At 62.3% G+C, this 17,479-nt stretch overlaps 2 protein-coding genes across 6 annotated transcripts in view; one reads left to right on the forward strand and one right to left on the reverse strand.

The window, feature by feature from the left end:
* Positions 1 to 672: 672 nt before the first annotated feature.
* MED8 (mediator complex subunit 8) lies at positions 673 to 7,740 on the reverse strand. Its single transcript, XM_029082563.1, has 7 exons — positions 7,698 to 7,740; positions 6,527 to 6,645; positions 5,472 to 5,616; positions 4,800 to 4,940; positions 4,412 to 4,493; positions 3,402 to 3,671; positions 673 to 3,042 (listed from the first exon to the last, which is right to left on the reverse strand). Exons 1-7 carry the CDS (start codon positions 7,701 to 7,703, stop codon positions 2,978 to 2,980), a joined length of 828 nt encoding a protein of 275 aa, XP_028938396.1. The 5' UTR covers positions 7,704 to 7,740; the 3' UTR covers positions 673 to 2,977.
* Positions 7,741 to 7,779: 39 nt separating this feature from the next.
* SZT2 (SZT2 subunit of KICSTOR complex) overlaps positions 7,780 to 17,479 on the forward strand; it is a 32,254-nt gene continuing 22,554 nt past the window's right edge. For 3 of the 5 annotated variants that reach the window (XM_029082014.1, XM_029082015.1, XM_029082017.1), the window contains exons 1-19: positions 7,780 to 7,835; positions 10,454 to 10,579; positions 11,140 to 11,313; positions 11,556 to 11,726; positions 11,934 to 12,065; positions 12,244 to 12,403; positions 12,670 to 12,776; positions 12,931 to 13,141; positions 13,328 to 13,498; positions 13,663 to 13,906; positions 14,059 to 14,188; positions 14,301 to 14,443; positions 15,096 to 15,248; positions 15,580 to 15,724; positions 15,827 to 16,044; positions 16,223 to 16,441; positions 16,618 to 16,696; positions 17,018 to 17,109; positions 17,265 to 17,433. In XM_029082014.1, coding sequence (XP_028937847.1) covers positions 7,809 to 7,835; positions 10,454 to 10,579; positions 11,140 to 11,313; positions 11,556 to 11,726; positions 11,934 to 12,065; positions 12,244 to 12,403; positions 12,670 to 12,776; positions 12,931 to 13,141; positions 13,328 to 13,498; positions 13,663 to 13,906; positions 14,059 to 14,188; positions 14,301 to 14,443; positions 15,096 to 15,248; positions 15,580 to 15,724; positions 15,827 to 16,044; positions 16,223 to 16,441; positions 16,618 to 16,696; positions 17,018 to 17,109; positions 17,265 to 17,433 — 2,871 coding nt within the window. In that variant the 5' untranslated portion in view covers positions 7,780 to 7,808. The remainder of the gene's footprint in view (positions 7,836 to 10,453; positions 10,580 to 11,139; positions 11,314 to 11,555; positions 11,727 to 11,933; positions 12,066 to 12,243; positions 12,404 to 12,669; positions 12,777 to 12,930; positions 13,142 to 13,327; positions 13,499 to 13,662; positions 13,907 to 14,058; positions 14,189 to 14,300; positions 14,444 to 15,095; positions 15,249 to 15,579; positions 15,725 to 15,826; positions 16,045 to 16,222; positions 16,442 to 16,617; positions 16,697 to 17,017; positions 17,110 to 17,264; positions 17,434 to 17,479) is intronic. The other 2 variants (XM_029082016.1, XM_029082018.1) reach the window with 2 other exon arrangements.

Genomic DNA, 17,479 nt, shown 5'->3' on the forward strand with positions numbered 1-17,479 from the left:
CCGGAAGATCGGGGTTCAGAAGGCCAGGCAAACTGGCAACTTGGGAGTGGACACTGCCTGCCATCCTGGACCCTCAGATGGTGGGAGGCCTGTATGCTCTTTTTGTCTTCCTCCAGGGTTCAGGTGGGAGTAGAGGCTGGAGCAGGGCCAGAAACAAGAGCCAGAATGCAGTGGTGAGGCAGAGGGCAAAGGACAGGGGCAGGAGCTGGCATCTGATAGCTGTGCAATCAGCCGACAGTTTGGAGAAACATCACTGTTGCTTCTCTTCTCGATGCCGTTGTCAATCGATCGTATTTATTGAGCATTGTCCTAAGCCCTTGGGAGAGTACAACAATAAACCGACATATTCCCTGCCCACAACGAGTTGAGAGTCTAGAGGGGGAGATGGACATTAATATAAATTACAGATACAGACATGCTGTGGGGCTGGGAGGGGGATGAATAAAGGGAGCTGGTCAAGGTGATGCCGAGGGGAGCGGGAGAAGAGGAAAGGTGGGGGGCTTAATCGGGGAAAGCCTCTTGGAGAGGGGCCTTCAATAAGAACTGGGGGGGGGGGGCGGCAGAGGGAAGGGGAAGAAGAGTGACGGTCAGATATGAGGAGGGTGTGCCAGGCCAGAGGCGGGACGTGGGCGAGAGATCGGTGGCGAGATAGACGAGGTCGAATTAAACAGGTGCATGTGAAATTTGCTTTATTTTCAAGAAAAACGTCATGTGTGGGGATGGCACAACCAACCAAACAAGAGCAGTTTTTTGTTTTTTTGGGTGGGGGAGGGCAGACGAGGACAGCTGTGTTAGTGTTTCACAACTTAACAAGTGGTTGGCCTGTTATTGGACATTTACGATGGAAAAGGAGGGGCAGGGAAACAGAGCTGGAAGGAGGGATGCGTGGATGGATACCCAAGGAAGAGGGAAAGGGGAAGTAGTGGGGAAGCATCACCCCCTCCACTCCCCACCACCACCCCCGCCTTAAATCCACGCTCATTTATCACCCATGAAGCCAGCACCAGCAATTACCGATGCCCCCGTGGCCCGGCCTGGGGAGTTCAATTCCGCATGCCGCGGCGATTGGCTGGGGGGAAGGGTGGTGGCCACTTGGGCCAGTGAAGCTCTGGCGGAGGCCTTGAAGGTACCCGACGGGAGAGACCAGGCCAGAACCCGGAAGGGGGTGGGGGGGATGATGGAGTGCAAGAGACGGTGGGCCATAAAGATGGGCAGAGCTGGGCGGCGTGTGCAGACTCCACCTGGCAGGTCTAAGCAGGTGGGGAAAAGGGAGCCCTCACCTGCCCTCACCCTCGCCCTCAGCAGGGCAAGTGCTCTGCTAAGGACACCTTTCTCCCCTCCCTTGCCTGGAGCACAGTCCCCTCCCACCTGGTCTGGATGGGAGCTTCAGGGACTTCTTCACTGGGGGGGGTGGGGAGTGGGAGGGAGGGACCCGGCTGGGAGTGAGTCATAGCCCCTGGCCATTGAGAAATGGCTTTCCTGTCCAACTGGGGAAAGAGATCTGGCTGAGCTCTTGAGCCGTGAGCAGGTGAGATCACCACGGAGGCGAGGCCAAGCAGGAGAGTTGGCCGGACACTCGGGGCCACGTCCACGCTGCTGCCCCCAACCAGGCTAGCGGGTGCCCAACGCTCAGGAGGGGGCTCTCACTCTGTCCTTGACTGGACCTGCCCGGGCCCAGGCAGGCCAGACCTAAGGGCGGACCCTGCCAGCCCTCGGCTCTCGGGCGGGTGGACAGACAGGCAGGGGCTGTCTCGGGGCACTGCCCACACCTTGGAATGCAGTGAGCCTGCCTCTTGGTTCTACTTGTGTCACAAAGCCCGCTTTCTTGCGCTCTGGATCCCAGGAAAGGCAGCCCCCCCACCCCAGATTCTTTCCTGCCTCACACCCTGCCCTCTGTCCCAGAAGTTGGCAAGCTCAGATTAGGAAAGAGCGATGGGGCCTGGTCGGCCAGGTGATGGGGAGGGTAGAGGGGAGGACCCGGGGGGGCGAGGAGGAAGGAGGCTCGCTGCCCCCCGCCCCCCTTGCCCAAGACCAACTGGAGGAGGCGGGACTAGCCCCGAGACATTGAGCCCCGTTGGTTACTCCAACACCAGGGAGCCCCCGGCTCGGCCAGACCCCCCAAATACCGAGGTTTGTCCCTTGGCTCCCATCTGCCACCTCGGCTAGGGGCCTGCCCAGATCCGTGCGAGGGCGGCCAGACCTTCCGGGCTTGGGCCTGGAAAGACACTTGTTTAGGCCGGACGCCCGAACCGTAGGATCCCGGTCAGAGCCACAGGTGAGGGTCGGCCTGCCCACCCGCCCCTCGGCCAGCCAGGTTAGCGGAGATAAATAAACCCTCGCTCTGCCTCCGGGATTTCCTGAGAGGCAGGATTTCCTCCCACCCTCTGGCAGCCAGATTGGCTCGGCATGCCACGGGTGGGTGGCACCGGCGGGAGAGGCCGGGCTCTGCTGCTCTCTGCTGGCTGCTGCCGGCGTGCTCTGGACTCTGCCCCATGACAGCCAGAATGGAAAGACTCAGGAGGAGGAGGAAGAGGAGGAGGATGGCAAGGGGGTGAGGGAGGAGGGAGAAAGAGGAGGTTAGCTTTGGGGTGAGATCTTGCAGGGGCCCTAAGTCGGTGCCATCTTCCCACCTCAATATCCGAGGAAATCTCCTCTGTCGGCCCCGGGAGGCAGGTCCCGTCCCCAGGGCCCCCAGAGCCAGGCCCACCTCCAGCCCCACCGTGGACGCTCTGGGTGGGAGAGCCCCTGGAGGCAGTCACAGACAAACCTGGCCGGGGTAGGGAAATCGTCGGCCTGCCCGAGGTGCAGAGAAGGGCGGTTTCGCGTCCCAGGCAGGCCGGCAGCAGCGGTCCCGGGAGGGTGGACACCAGGCCGTCCGTAGCACTCCCATCCCCAGAGATCCAGGATCCCAGGTGCCGCTGTAGGGCCGCGTCCTGGTCGGAGGAGTAGCGTCAGGCCTGGCTCCTCCCACGCTCCCTCACCGCTGGTAAGGGTGCATCGATGCTGACTTGATGTTGGTTTTTATGCCACTTGGCATCTTCCCTGAAGAGTCAAAGGGGAAGGCAGGCTCAGGCCCGAGCCCCAGAGTTGCCGCCCCATCCCTGGCTGGACCCAAATGCCAAGAAGCACCCGGACGTTCCCCCCAGTCGGGACTCTCCCACCTCGCTCGGAGAGCAGAGCCAGGGACCTAAAGACCCGTCCCTTTCCTTGGCTGCCCGGGGCCCCCTCAGGACAAGAAAAAGGTGGGGAGACCAGACTTCTTGCCTGTGCTGGGACCGGCAGAGAGGCGAACCTCAGTTGGTGAGATCGCCCCATTGGCCCCGGACCGCCTGCTCTGGCCCTGCCAGTGGGCCTCTCTCTTCCGGGGCCTTCCGCCCACCCCACAGCTGCTGCCCTCTTACCCGGCTGGCCCGCCTGAGCCATCTGCACCCCGGCGAGCAGGGCCTGCTGCTGCTGCTGCTGGCCGGGGGCCCCCGCCATGGGGACCTGCTGCTGCTGCTGCTGCAGGCCCGAGCCTCCCGCCATCATGCCCCCGGTGCCGGGCTGGCCGGGCTGACCGGGGCCGCCGGCCACCGCGGGCCTCCAGTTAGACAGCCCCTTCCCGAAAGCCACAGCTGCGACGAGTGCGTTGGTGTCGGCTGGGTTGAACGTTTGCTTGTTCTGCCGGAGACCTGCGGGAAAGAAGCCGCAAGGGGTCGGCGGCCCAGTCTGCGGTTTGGGGGTGGGAGCCGTGTCATCTCGCCCTCCTTTCCCCGCCCCCGGCAACAGCCCCAATGATATCTCCACTTGTCTGCTGGCTAGGGGCCCGAGGATGGGCATCAACCGGGCTCCTCTTCTCACCACTCGGCAGGTAGGAAACGCTAGGGTGAAGTCGTCCAACAATCTGCCCTCTTGCTTGCCTAGCAGCAGGCCCGGTTGCTGGCGACTCTGTAGCCCACACGCTCCAATGCTGGCCTGACTGGCTCCCGGGACCGCCCCCATCCTAAACTGTCTTCCCGCTATGGGCAGGGAATGTGTCCGCTTCTTGCTGTATTGTATTCTCCCAAGTGCTTAGTACGGTGATCTGCACATGGTAAGCACTCAATAAATATGACTGAACAAAGGAACAGCTGGCGCTGTGTCAATCAAGGGGAGGGGGTGTCACCAGGGTGCCGCCTCTCTCCTCTGAGCCCGCCCTGGAAAACGTGCCCGCCTGGCACTGGCCAAGAAACTCTGCATTGGCCCCTTACCAGTTTGGGTGAACAAAGGAATCCTCCTATAGAGACGGGGCCTGGCCGAGATTCCCAAAGTGCCCGCCGCCGTGCAGGCCCCTGGAAATCCTCAGCCTCCACGCTGGTCCCATGGACACCCCCACCCCCGCAGTGGGACCGTCCTCCCCAGGCCTCACTCCTCCTCGGCCCCTGCCCCGCACCTCCACTTTCGGATTCTCGCTCCTCTTTGCTGATCTTCTCCAAGAGGTTCGAGCACATTTTGTTCAGACTCTGGATCTGCTTCTGAAAGACATGCGGGCAGGTGCCGGTGAGCGGAGCAGGGGCAGCAGAGTGGCCCTCCCGCACGCCTCCCTCTGGCTCCGGCCACCTTCCCACTGCTGGTGTCTAGCCAGGTCTCTGGGCATGGTCAGGGGGTGTTGGAGCCTTCACGGGATTGGGAGGGACGAGAGCAGGCGGAAACTGAAATGAATGAACCCCACCAGTGACAGGCTTGAGTGTTCCCTGGCACCATTTTCCCAGGGCCACCCAGTGAGAAACCGCAGCCACCCCTCACCCCCCAACCGCCGTGGCTGCGGTAGAGGGGCCTACCTGGGCTGCGTCTGCCCCGATCCGGGCCGCGTCTGAGGTCAGCTGCTTCTCCTGCTCTTCCACCTCTGGGTCAGGCTTGGTTCGCAGGTGATCGGGAACCACCTCGTGGCTGAACACCGGGACCCGGCCTTCGGTCTGCCGCTGAAACACACGCAGGCCCCCCCCCCCCGCCGGATCACGTCTGCGGGCGCCCAGCTTCTGGGGGGCTACCCGCCACCTCTTCTCTTCCCATCTCCCCATGTGTGGCCTTGCAACCAAGTCTGCTCCCTGACGACACCTCCGCTTCCACGCCCACCGCCTTCCTCCTCCACTGGCTCTCGGGGGACCATCCCTTAGCTCGGGAGGGCCACACCCTCCCCTACCTTTCTCACAGCACTTTCCAATCCCTCTCCCCTCTGCTCTTCCCCACCACCTACAAAGGAGTCTCCTGGGTTTCGAAAAAAGAACTCTGGTCCCTCCCTCCCCTGCGGGCTAATACCCGCTCTCCCACCTCCACGTCCTGTTGGAGGGAACCTGGAAACCCCCCTCCCACCGTGCAGAAGGGTGGTGGGTCATCCTGAAAAGGGTGTGATTTCGTTCCAACCACCCCTCGAACTCTCTTTCTCCACATCCCGGCAAGGTCCAGAGGCCCCTGGACGTCCCTCCCGCCCCATCTCTAGTCTCCCCGCTCACCATGAGGTCCTCATCCCGGTCCGGGGACAGTACGAGGGGGATGATGACCTGGTTGCGAAGCGGCGGTGTCTTCTCATGTTTCAGCACCTTGTTCAAGGTGTTCAGCTGTCCGGAGAGCAAGGCAAAGCTGTCCAGGACCGAGGGCCTGCGGGGCATCAGTGGAGAGAAATCCAACACTGCTGTGGGAATCAGGGGGGCCGGTGGGGCGACCCGGGGTTCAGACCGTGAGGTCCAGGTGGGCCCGGATCCACGTCCACCCCGATGATCTCCGACCCACTCTGGTGCTTTCTGTGGTGCTTGGCTCAGAGTGAGCGCCAAATAAATGCCCCCCCACCACGGATTGTTCTGAGAAGCCCCGGGAGCCTGACTGCCCCAGGCCTTTCAACAGGACTGGGAGGAGGCAGAGAGAGGCCACCTCACCCGCTCTCCTGCCGCCCCGCCTTCTCAGCAGAGAAAGTTTGAGGGCTTCTACCCGGCTGTCACCAGCCGACCCCCGAGGGCAGCCCACGGCGAGTCTTCGCCAGGGTCATCCGACAAGAGGGTGGGGGCAAAGCCTCCCAGAGGTGGGTTTAGAGCCCCCTTAGTCCCCACCGCCTGCTCACCGTCCTAAACAGAGGTAGGGCGCTGACATCTGGACTTGTTGCTTGTGACGGGAGTGGGAAGGGGAGAGGAGAGGGGGGCCCCCGAAAAGTGGGTAACCACCTCCACCGACCTCAAGTCCCGGGGCAGGACGCACACAGCCTCATTTGGATGTCAGCAGCTACTCTGACCCTCCCCTCTGTCCCCGAAGTGGCACCGAGCCCCATGTGGCGTCAGGACCTGGTCCGGCGCCAGTCCCGGTGAGCCCGGGCGGGTTGCCGTTTCGCCTTTCCTACTCCGAAGCCCCGATTTTGACCCCGCTGCTGGCGGGCTGGGACACGGGGTGCTTTCCAAACTCCCAGAAACGTGAAAGTCAGGAACCCGGTTACATCAGCGGGCAGCTGGTCTCGGAGATTTGGAGGAGGAGCGGCCCCAGCGGCCCGGGAACTGCCTCGGTTGGCTCGGCGGGTTCTTACCAGGTGAGCCGGTCGTACTCGTTCTCCAACTTGTAGATGAAGCTCCCCAGGGAGGTCTTCAGGTCGGCCACTTGATTCAGCAGGGCATCCACCGATGCCTCCAGCTGCTTCTCCTCCCTCTGCACACACAGGGATCGGGCTGTCACGGGCGTGTGTGGGCACGTTTACCCGCGGGCACACATATGTGTGGGTGGTTTGCCTGCACACGCGTGTGGTCAGGAGGGGCCAGGCCTGTCCCCGGGGTCGTACAGAGTGAGGGGCGCAGGGAGCGGCTGCTGTCCCCCCACCCTTCACACGGGGAAAGGAAAAGCCCTTGAGATGGCCTGCCCCCTCACAGCCCCCGATCTGGTTTGGGGTGGAAGGGCCACCATTCACATTGATTCAATCGTGTTTAGTGAGCGCTTACCTTGTGCAGAGCACTGTATTAAGCGCTTGGGAAAGTACAATACAGCAACAAAGAGTTATAATCCCTGCCCAAGACAAGCTCCCAGTCTGGGGGGAGGGGTGTGTGTGACAATCATCAATACACATAAATAGCCACAGATATAAGTAAATAACATACATGTGTATATACACATATATATATGTAAGCAGCATGGAAAGAACCCAGGCCTGGGAGTCAGAGAACATGGGTTTTAATCCCAGCTCTGCCCCTGGTCTGCTGTGTGATCTTGGGCAACTCATTTAACTTCTTTGGGCCTCAGTTCATTCATTCAATAGTATTTATTGAGCGCTTACTATGTGCAGAGCACTGTACTAAGCGCTTGGAATGGACAAACCGGTAAGAGACAGAGACAGCCCCTGCCCTTTGACGGGCTCCCAGTCTCACCGGGGGAGACGGACGGACAAGAACAAGGGCAATAAACAGAATCGAGATACAACGGAATCCCAGCTGACAAGTGGCCGGGGCGGGATTCGAACCCCTGACCTCCGACTCCCCAGGCCGGGCTCTTTCCGCGGAGCCCCACCGCCTGCTTCTCTTACGAGCAGAGTGCCGGGGGGGAGGGGGGGGGGAGGAGGGAGGAGGTGAGGGGGCTGAGGCTGGGAAGGCTTCTCGGAGGAGGAGGGCTCTTTCCGCCGCTCCCCCCACCGAGCGGCCCGGCTCTGTGCAGAGCATTGGGCGCAGGGCTCCGCTCCGTCCACGCCACTCCTCGGCGGGCGGCGGCCTCACCTGCATGGCGGCGGCCGGTCCCGCGGCGGGCCCCAGCCCACGTCCGGTGCGGGAGGTTTCACATCCGGGTCAGAGGGCAGCGGGAGGGGGAGAAGGAGCCGTTGCCCGGACATGGCCGCCGACAGGCCCGACGCCGAGGTAGCCCGACGGGGACGGGGACGGGGACCCACACACCCGGACACACACCCGGACACACACCCGGACAGACACCCGCACACCCAGACAGACACCCGGACAGACACCCGCGGCCGAGGGGAGGCGCGCCCCCGCCGCCCGCGATCGATTGACAGGAGGACGGGCTGAGGGCAGGCGAGGGACAGGGACCGGCTGAGGGGGAGGGCGCGGGCCCGCCGGCAGTGATCGACAGGAAGGACCGGCCGAGGGGGAGGCCAGCCGGGATTGATTAGTGATTGACTGACAGGGGGACATTCGTTCATTCATTCCATAGTATTGAGCGCCGACTATGTGCAGAGCACCGGACTCAGCGCTTGGAATGGACAGTTCGGCCCCAGATAGGGACCGTCCCGGCCCCGTGACGGGCTCACTGGTAATGATGGTTTCTGTGAAGAAAGTAGTCATAAGGGTCAGGATGGTATCTGTGAAGCAAATAGTAATCTATTCATCCAGTAGTATTTATTGAGCACTTACTACGTGCAGAGCTCCGGACTAAGCGCTTGGAATGGACAGTTCGGCAATAGATAGGGACCGTCCCGGCCCCACGACGGGCTCCCTGGTAATGATGGTATCTGTGAAGAGAATAGTAATAGTGGTCAGGATGGTATCTGTGAGGTGAATAAGAATAATCCATTCATTCCATAGTATTTATTGAGCGCTGATTATGTGCAGTGTACCGGACTAAGCGCTTGGAATGGAAAATTCGGCCACAGAGACAGTCCCGGCCCAATGATGGGCTCACTAGTAATGATGGTGTCTGTGAAGAGAATAGTCATAGTGGTCAGGATGGTATCTGTGAAGCAAATAATAATCATTTATTCATTCAGTAGTATTTATTGAGCGCTGACTATGTGCAGAGCACCGGACTAAGCGCTTGGAATGGACAGTTCGGCCCCAGATAGGGACCGTCCCGGCCCAGTGACGGGCTCACTGGTAATGATGGTATCTGTGAAGAGAATAGTCATAGTGGTCACGATGGTTCCTGTGAAGCAAATAATAATCATTTATTCATTTCATAGTATCTATTGAGCGTTTACTATGTGCAGAGCACCGGACTAAGCGCTTGGAATGGATAGTTCGGCAACAGATAGGAACCGTCCCGGCCCCATGACGGGCTCACTAGTAATGATGGTATCTGTGAAGAGAATAGTAAGAGTGGTCAGGATGGTACCTGTGAAGCAAATAATCATTTATTCATTCCATAGTATTTATTGAGCGCCGACTATGTGCAGAGCACTGAACTAAGCGCTTGGAATGGACATTTCTGCCACTGATAGGGACCATCCCGACCCAATGATGGGCTCACTGGTAATGATGATATCTGCGAAGCGAATTGTAGTAGTGGTCAGGATGGTATCTGTGAAGCAAATAATAATCATTTATTCATTCAGTAGTATTTAGGGAGCATTTACTACGTGCAGAGCACTGTACTAAGCACTTGGAATGGACAATTCGGCAACAGATAGGGACCGCCCCAGCCCCATGACGGGCTCACTGGTAATGATGGTATCTGTGAAGAGAATAGTATTAGTGGTCATGATGGTACCTGTGAGGCGAATAATAATCATTTATTCATTTTGTAGTATTTATTGAGCGCTGACTATGTGCAGTGCACTGGACTAAGCGCTTAGAATGGACAGTTTGGGCACAGATAGGGACCGTCCCAGCCCAACGACAGGCTCACTGGTAATGATGGTATCTGTGAAGTGAATAGTAATAATGGTTGTGATGGTATCTGTGAAGCAAGTAATAATCATTTATTCATTCATTCAGTAGTATTTATTGAGCGCTGACTACGTGCAGAGCACTGGACTAAGCACTTGGAATGGACAATTCGGCAACAGATAGGGACTGTCCCGGCCCCATGAAGGGCTCACTGGTAATGATGGTATCTGTGAAGCAAATAGTAATGATGGTTATGATGGTAGCTGTGAAGCATTTAATAATCATTAATTCATTCAGTAGTATTTATTGAGCACTTACTATGTGCAGAGCACTGTACTAAGTGCTTAGAATGGACAATTTGGCAACAGATAGGGACTGTCCCGACCCAATGATGGGCTCACTAGTAATGATGGTATCTGTGAAGCGAATAGTAGTAGTGGTCATGATGGTATCTGTGAAGCGAATAATAATCATTTATTCATTCAGTAGTATTTATTGAGCTTTTATTATGTGCAGAGCACTGTACTAAGTGCTTGGAATGAACAATCCAGCGACAGATAGAGACTAGTCCTGCCCAATAACGGACTCACAGTCCAAACAGGGGAGACAACAAAGCAGAACAAAACAAGACAACATCGGCCATTTCCCACCACCTGCTCACTTCTTGCTTTATCATACCAATTCTTCCTCGCTCTGTCCTGCATTCCACCCGTTCCCTCCTCAACTGTATCTCGGAGTTGGAGCTTTGGACAGATGTGGCGGCGAAGCGAGTTGGGGCTACCCAAGGGCAAGCGGTCCTCCCCGGTTGGGGGCTCTGCGGGCCCGTATGGCCTCAGTCCGCCTTGAGCCGGGCTGCCCTACTGCCCGGTCCCCGCTTCCCGGGCCGGGAGCGTGACTACTTCTCCCCTTTCTTTCAGGTGGAGGAGGCCGGCCATGTCTACCTGCTGATGAGAAAGGACTACCGCATCTCCCGCAACGTGCGCCTGGCCTGGTTCCTCAGCCACCTGCATCAGACCGTGCGGGCCTTACCCCAGGAGGAGCTGGTGAGGGAGACGGCCGGTGGGCACCTCTTGCCCATTTGGGAAGGAGAGGCTGGGAGGACAACCCGGTGCCTGGGTGGTGGGAAATGGAGCTCGGAGTCAGGGGACCCGGGCTCCAGCCCGGAGCCTCCACCGGGCTGCTGGATGATCTTGGACGAGTCGCTTCACCCCTCCGAGAGTTTCGGTTTCTTCCTCTGTAGAACGGGGATAATCACGTCTGCCTCTCCCTCCCAAAAATCTGAGGAAAATAGAGTGGGATTAAAAAGAAATCAAAGCCCTTGGGAATAATAAAAGCCCTATATTGGTTCAATTCAAGGTAGAATCAAAGTTGAGTTCTCCCACTCGATTGTAAGCCCCATGAGTGCAGGGCCGTCGTATGTTCGCCGGAGTCAAATGCAGCGTCCTGCGTGGCCCTCGATAAGCATGAACGATGTGGGCAAGGTGGGCGGGCGGGAAGAGGTTGGACTTGGGAAGCCCCTGCCAGTGATGCGGGGAGGATTTGTGAGTAGTGGTGGCGAGCGGGATCGGAGCTGACGACTCTTTCTTTCCTCCCGGACGGGCAGCTGCAGTCAGAGCGGGAGCTGGTGGTGCTGAGCGTCCTGCCTCCCGGGTGGCAGCCAGACGAGCCTGTGTTGCCCCGGCCGTTTCTCCTGGTGCCTTCCACCCGGGTCACCTTCCTGGCCTGGCAGTACCGCTTCGTCATTGAACTGGACCTCAGCCCATCCACTGGCATCGTGGTGAGGGACCTGGGACCTGGGGGATCTCAGTCTGACCACCACCACTGGCGTGGACGGATGGATTGGGGCTCAACCCTCACCTCCTTCCAGGGGCTCCCCTCTCCCCACTCTTCCTTGGGCTCCCCGTCTCTCCCCATCTCTCCCCACTGTTTACTGCCTCCCCAACTACTCTGCCCCTCCCCTGGGGCATCCTGGAGCCCGCCCCCGCCGCCCTCCCCGTCTCTGACCCCATCCGTCTCCAGGACGACTCCACGGGGGAGATCCTGTTTGACCAAGTGTTCCACGCCCTGTCGCGCTGCCTGGGAGGGCTGCTCCAGCCACTGCGTGTCCCTGGCTCAGATGTGGTCTTCCAGCCCGAGATCTATGTCACCATCCAGGCCTACTCCTCCATCATCGGCTTGCAGTCCCACCAGGTACCATCTTCCCCCTCTTTCCCTCCGGGTCCACTCTCCCTCAGAGCTCCCATTTCTCCCGGTGCCTCTCCTGATGTCCTTGGATCCCCCCCAGCCACCCGGGATCTCCATCGCTGCCCTCCCACATCTGCCGGGCCCCCGGGATCTCCTGCCCCCTGGTTCTCAGACCTCTCCCCCTCCCTGTCCCGCCTCTCCCCCCCATCGCAGGTACTGGTGCAGGGCTGCCTGCTGGAGCCGGCGCGGCGGGAGGCCTTCCTGCAGCGAGTGTACGCGCAGCTGTGTGTCTTTGAGGACAAGGTGGCCGCCATGCTGCAACAGCAGTATGAGCCCCAGGCCCAGGTATGGGGAAGACTTATCGGTTTGTGGAGGAGCGGGGGTCCGGATCTCCGTCTCCGCCCTCACTACCGTTCCAGTGGCTCATCTCTGCCTCTCCCTCCACCCCTGGCGCCCCCCGCCCATCGGGCACTTTCTCCGCCCCCTGGCCTCAGACCCACGTCTGCCCTTCTCTTGGGGCCAGGTGGATATGTCCCCTCCGAGCCAGGACCGGCTTTTGGATGCTGGGGATCCCCCGGGCAGGAAGGTGGGGGTCTCCATGGTGACGGCTGACGTCGGTCTGGTCAGTATGATCCGGCAGGGCGTCTTGGCCCTACAGTTGCTGCCCTGCAACTCCAGTGCAGGTGGGCAGGGTGGATGGGGGAGGGGATGAGGTCACCTGGAGCGCAGCAGGGGGTGTGGGGAGGGGAGAACCAGGGGGAGGGCACGTGGACCCCCAAGGGAAACTGGGGGTGTGGGCACAAAGGCCGTGGGTCTGGGCTTGGTGGGGCCCCGAGCGCAAGGTGAGGGGAGAGTCAAGAGAGCCCTGAGTGATTGAGCAGAGTCTCACCGGGGACCGTGAGCTGGAGTCTCATCTGCCCTGGGCACGTCCCCCTCCACCCCTGCCCAGGTATCATCGTGATCACAGACGGCGTGACCAGTGTCCCTGACGTGGCCGTGTGTGAGACCCTGCTCAACCAGCTGCGGGGAGGCACCGTGGCTTGCTCCTTTGTGCAGGTGCAGCGTGGGTGATGCTGGAGGAGTTGGGGGGGCCTCCCCCGGTGGGCGGAGGGGCCCCCGCTGCCGGCCCCAGCCGGGGCTCTCAGCGCTGCCCGACGGCACCTCGGTGGTCAGCACCCTGTCCCCCTCTGTCCCCACCGCGTGTCCCCAGGTGGGAGGGGTCTACTCCTATGACTGCAGTTTCGGCCACGTGCCCAACGTGGAATTGATGAAGTTCATCGCCACGGCCACGTTTGGCTCCTACCTGTCCACCTGCCCCGAGCCGGAGCCCGGCGGGCCAGGGCTGACGGTCTACCACCGGGCCTTCCTCCTCTACTCCTTCCAGCGCAGTGGGGAGGCCCTGAACCCCGACTACTACTGTGGTGAGCTCCCCACCCCAGGAAGCCCGGTCTGGGATCCACCCCTCCACGCCCCTGAGCCAGGGGCGACCGTGACCTCATTCCCAACCCCGGGCCCACCCCCGGCAGCAGCACCAGGCCCTGACCTTCGATCCTGGTCCCGGGCCTCGGCATTCTCGGGGGTCCGGCCCGACCAGCCGTCTCCCCCAGGGTCCCAGCACCGCCTGTTCAACGAACACCTGGTGTCAGCCAGCAGCAATCCCGCTCTGGCGCTGCGACGTAAGAAGCACACGGAGAAGGAGGTGGCCGCCGACCTGGTCAGCACGGTGTCCGTGCGGCTGCGGGAGGGCTACGGCGTCCGCGAGGTCGGGCTGGCCAAAGGTGAGGGCCGGCCGAGGGGGAGGGCCGCGGGTCGAGGGGGAGGGCCGCGGGATGGGGGCGGCTGACCGGTCCCCCCTCCGTGCCGCGCCCGGCTGCCTCCTTCCCTGAACCCCGGCCTCACTCTTCCTCCGCTCCCTCGCCCCCGCCCTCCTCTGCTGCCCCAGGCGGGTCCCAGCTGGAGGTGAAGCTGGTGCTGCTGTGGAAGCACAACATGCGGATCGAGTACGCGGCCCTGGCGCCCTGGCCCCTGGAGCCGGCCGGGCCCGGGGCCACCCGGGGGACACGGGTGGAGGTGACGATGGAGGGCGGCTACGATATCCTGCACGATGTCTCCTGCGCCCTGCGGCAGCCCATCCGCTCCCTGTACCGCACCCACGTCATCCGCCGCTTCTGGAACACGCTGCAGAGGTTGGGGTCCCCCACCCCCTGGGCTCCCCCCCCGAGATGCGCCACTCCCTCCGGGAATGTCACTCGTTCCTCAGGACGCTCTCCCGCCACATGCGTGCTGCGTCTTTCCCTGGCTCCCGGGGTCCTCATCAGCCGACCCCCACCTGTCGCAGCATTAACCAGACGGACCAGATGCTGGCCCACCTCCAGGCGTTCTCCTCCGTCCCCGAGCACTTCACGCTTCCTGACAGCACCAAGAGCGGCGTGCCCCTCTTCTACATCCCGCCGGGCTCCAGCACCCCGGTACGGACCCTGACCCGTCTTCGCTTCTTCAGTTCCGTCCCTCCCCTCGCGACCCCGCGCTCCCCGGCCTCCCGTTGCCCATCGTCGGCTTTTTCTCTCCCCCCGCCCCCAGGTCCTGTCCCTGCAGCACAGTGGCTCAGACTCCAGTCATGCCCAGTTTGCTGCCTACTGGAAGCCTATCCTGTCCATGGATGCCAACTCCTGGCAGCGCTGGCTTCACATGCACCGGCTGGTTCTCATCCTGGAGCACGACACGTATGGCGGAAAGCGGGGGACGCCCCGGGGAGGGCAGCCTCTGGGGTCCAGAATGGCAGGGTGGGACCCGAGCTGGTGTCCCGGGTGCTCACCGTAGGGCGCAGCCAGAGGATTCGGTCACCCGGGGGGAAAGGGCACGGAGCGTGGCTCAGCGGGGTTCTGGGATGGAGGGGCCAGAGGAAGTGAGTTGGGTGTTAGGTCTTGGATGGCGCATGGGGTGTGGGGCCCAGAGCGTCTCCGCATATAACATACAGAAAGCCGGACTTAGGGCTTAGCTCGAGGAAGCAGGGCACAGCAGATGGGGCGGCCAGAATGTTGGGGCAGAGCGCGGAGCCCCTGACGTGGGAGGAGAGGCCCGAGATGCCGAGCTCTTAGAGGACCAGCACAGGGGGCTGCCCCCTCGGGCCCTGGGGTGGAGTGCACGAGGCCGGGGCCACAGATGGGGAACAGAGCACGGGGCCCAGAACGTCGGGTGGCTCCCCGAGACCTGGTAACGGTCTAGATAAGGGCCTCGGGATACTTGTGTTGCACAAGGTTTAGGAATGGCAAGGCGCAGAGGAAGGAGGGAGGGGCACTGGGTGGTCCGTGGATGGGTCAGCCCTCCCACCCCTGGGCAGTGACCCCAAGCCTCTCCCCTCTCGCTTGGCTGCAGCCCGATCCCCAAGCACCTGCACACGGCGGGCAGCAACGGGCGTTACAGCACCATCCAGTGTCGCATCTCACACTCGGCCCTCACCTCTCTGCTCCGGGACTGGAGCAGCTTCGTGTTGGTGGAGGGCTACTCCTACGTCAAGCTGCTGCCCAGGTACCGGGCCTGGGAGATCGGACCAGCGGCGAGAGGGGGCCGCGGGGGCCGGGGAGCTTCCAATTGTGTGTGAAGGCCAAAAGAGCCGGCCGGGGGCCCGCGGTCTCCCGCCTACCCGGCACCCAACTCCGCTGGCTCCACCGGCTCCCCAGGCCCAGCCGGCCCCTCCCTGAGCCCGAGCGGGGCTTTCCTGCCTCGCTGGGGCTGCGGCCCAGCCCGTCCCCCGGCCCCACTCCCTCAGTCTGTCCGGACCCACCTGGTGTCCGCTTGGAGTTGCCCCTCTCCGCCCCTGCCTCCTCATCCCGACCTTCTGTCCCGCATCTCTCTGCAGCAGCAGTAGCAGCAGCGGCAGGAGTGGCGGCGACCCGGACCCGCCGCCCTCCTCTTTCTACCTGGTCCGCATCATCTCCAAAGCCCCCTGCATGGTGCTGCGACTGGGCTTTCCCATCGGGACCCCGGCCCGAGCCCGCAATGAGGTGAGGAGCCTGGCGGTGGCGGGCGGAGGGCCCGCGAGGGCCGGGGTGGGGCGGCCGGGGGGCCCCCACCGACGCTCCCTCCTCGGCTCTCCGCATCCCCAGATTGTGGCCGGGCTGCGAGAGGAGATCCTGCGCCTGCGCTTCCCCCACCGGGTGCAGAGCAAGGAGGTCACACCCAAGGTGAAGCGCAAGGGGCTGGGGGGGCCGGGAGGAGGCAGCTCCCCCTCCAAGTCGCCCCCGCTCCTGGGGCCCCAGCCCACCCTGTCGGACCGGCCCTGCCTCGTCGTGCTGCATAAGCCCCTGGACAAGTTGCTCATCAGGTGGCCTGGCCGGCGAGGGTGCTGGTAGAGGGTGACCGGTGAGGGGGCCAGGCGGAGCAGGCCTGAGCGGGGCTGAGCGGGGCCGACCCGGTTTTGGAGGGTCGGCCGGGGTCAGGGCGGAAGAGGCTGGGAGCAGGGACCCCTCCTTCCTCCACCAATCCCTCCCTCCGTCCCGCAGGTACGAGAAGCTCCCCCTGGACTACCGGGCCCCCTTCATCTTGACGCTGGAAGCCCCGGGGCCGCCGCCACCCCTGGTGTCGGGCCGTTCGGCCTCATCCAGCCTGGCATCCCTCTCCCGCTACCTCTACCACCAGCGCTGGATCTGGACCGTGCCGACCACCCTGGTCCCTGCCCTGCCCCTCAGCTCCGTGGCCCAGCTCCTCTCCACCCTCGCAGAGTAAGGGCAGGGCCCGGGAGCCCCGTGGGGAAGGGGCTGCGGGCTGGGCTGAAACCCGGGGCTTGGTCTGACTTGGGCCCATGGCCCGGGGGAGCTCCAACGGGGCTGCAAAGTGGAGGGGCAGATGGGGAGGGGGAGGAGCTTCATCGTCTCTCTGGGTCTCTCTGTCTCTCCAGGATCCGTCTCTCGGAGGGTTTCCATTTTGCTTCCAGTGGGGAAGGCATAATTAACATGGTGCTGGAGCTGCCCATCCAGGTAGTCATCCATCCCCCTTTCTCAGGTCGCCGCTGCCAGCGCCCGTGGTTTATCCCTCGCCCACCCGCCCAGGGTCCCGCCGTCAAGGCACTCCCACTTGCGCTGCCCTCTTAGATACCTTCCCCCTCCCTCTGCTCCAGGCCTTTCCCTTCCCTAATGTCTGGTCCACCCCATGTCGCCCCATCCCGGGACGGGTTCCCCAGGCCCGGCTGGAGGGGGCCGCGTGTCTGCCGAGGGCGAGGGATGGGGACGGATGGAGCCGGGGGCCGGCGGGAGGGCCGGCGGGCTCTCGGTCTCACAGGCTCGTCCCTCTGGGCCCAGAGCGAATCCCTGGAAGGGGCCAGCAGGGAGAAGCACACGTGCCTGGTGCAGTACATCCTCTTCCCTCCACATTCCACTTCCACCAAGGACAGGTGAGCTGCTTCCTCCTTCTGTCCCCTCCTCTGCCGCTCCCCCTGCCCTCCTTTCCCTTCCCCGCCTCTCCCCTCTCCCAGCCTCCTCTCCCTCCTCCTCGGCCCCTCCGTCGGTGGTCGCGTCTCACGGTAGGCCACCCCGGCCTCGCCGTCAGCTTCTCCACAGATGATGACAACGATCCGGAGGTGGAGGCTCTGGAGGGCGACGCGGAGCTGAGCCTGGTGACCGAGTGCTGGGTGGAACCGCAGTGCGGTCACGTGGCCTCCGGGCCTGAGAGCTGGAGGCATCTGCAGGGCCTGCTCTACCCCGAGATTCCCTGGGCGGTGAGTTGGGCGAGGCTGGAGGGCGGTGGCAGGGTTGGGGGGACGC

The sequence above is a fragment of the Ornithorhynchus anatinus genome, chromosome 17 (genome assembly GCF_004115215.2).
Source record: "Ornithorhynchus anatinus isolate Pmale09 chromosome 17, mOrnAna1.pri.v4, whole genome shotgun sequence".
Classification (NCBI taxonomy): Eukaryota; Metazoa; Chordata; class Mammalia; order Monotremata; family Ornithorhynchidae; genus Ornithorhynchus; species Ornithorhynchus anatinus.

Excerpts from the sequence above, each read along its gene's own strand:
- MED8 (XM_029082563.1), bottom strand. Across the intron at positions 4,494-4,799 it reads TCGGGGCAGACGCAGCCCAG|AAGCAGATCCAGAGTCTGAA; the intron begins GTAGGCCCCTCT and ends CATGTCTTTCAG. Across the intron at positions 3,043-3,401 it reads GGCTCAGGCGGGCCAGCCGG|GGAAGATGCCAAGTGGCATA; the intron begins GTAAGAGGGCAG and ends TTGACTCTTCAG.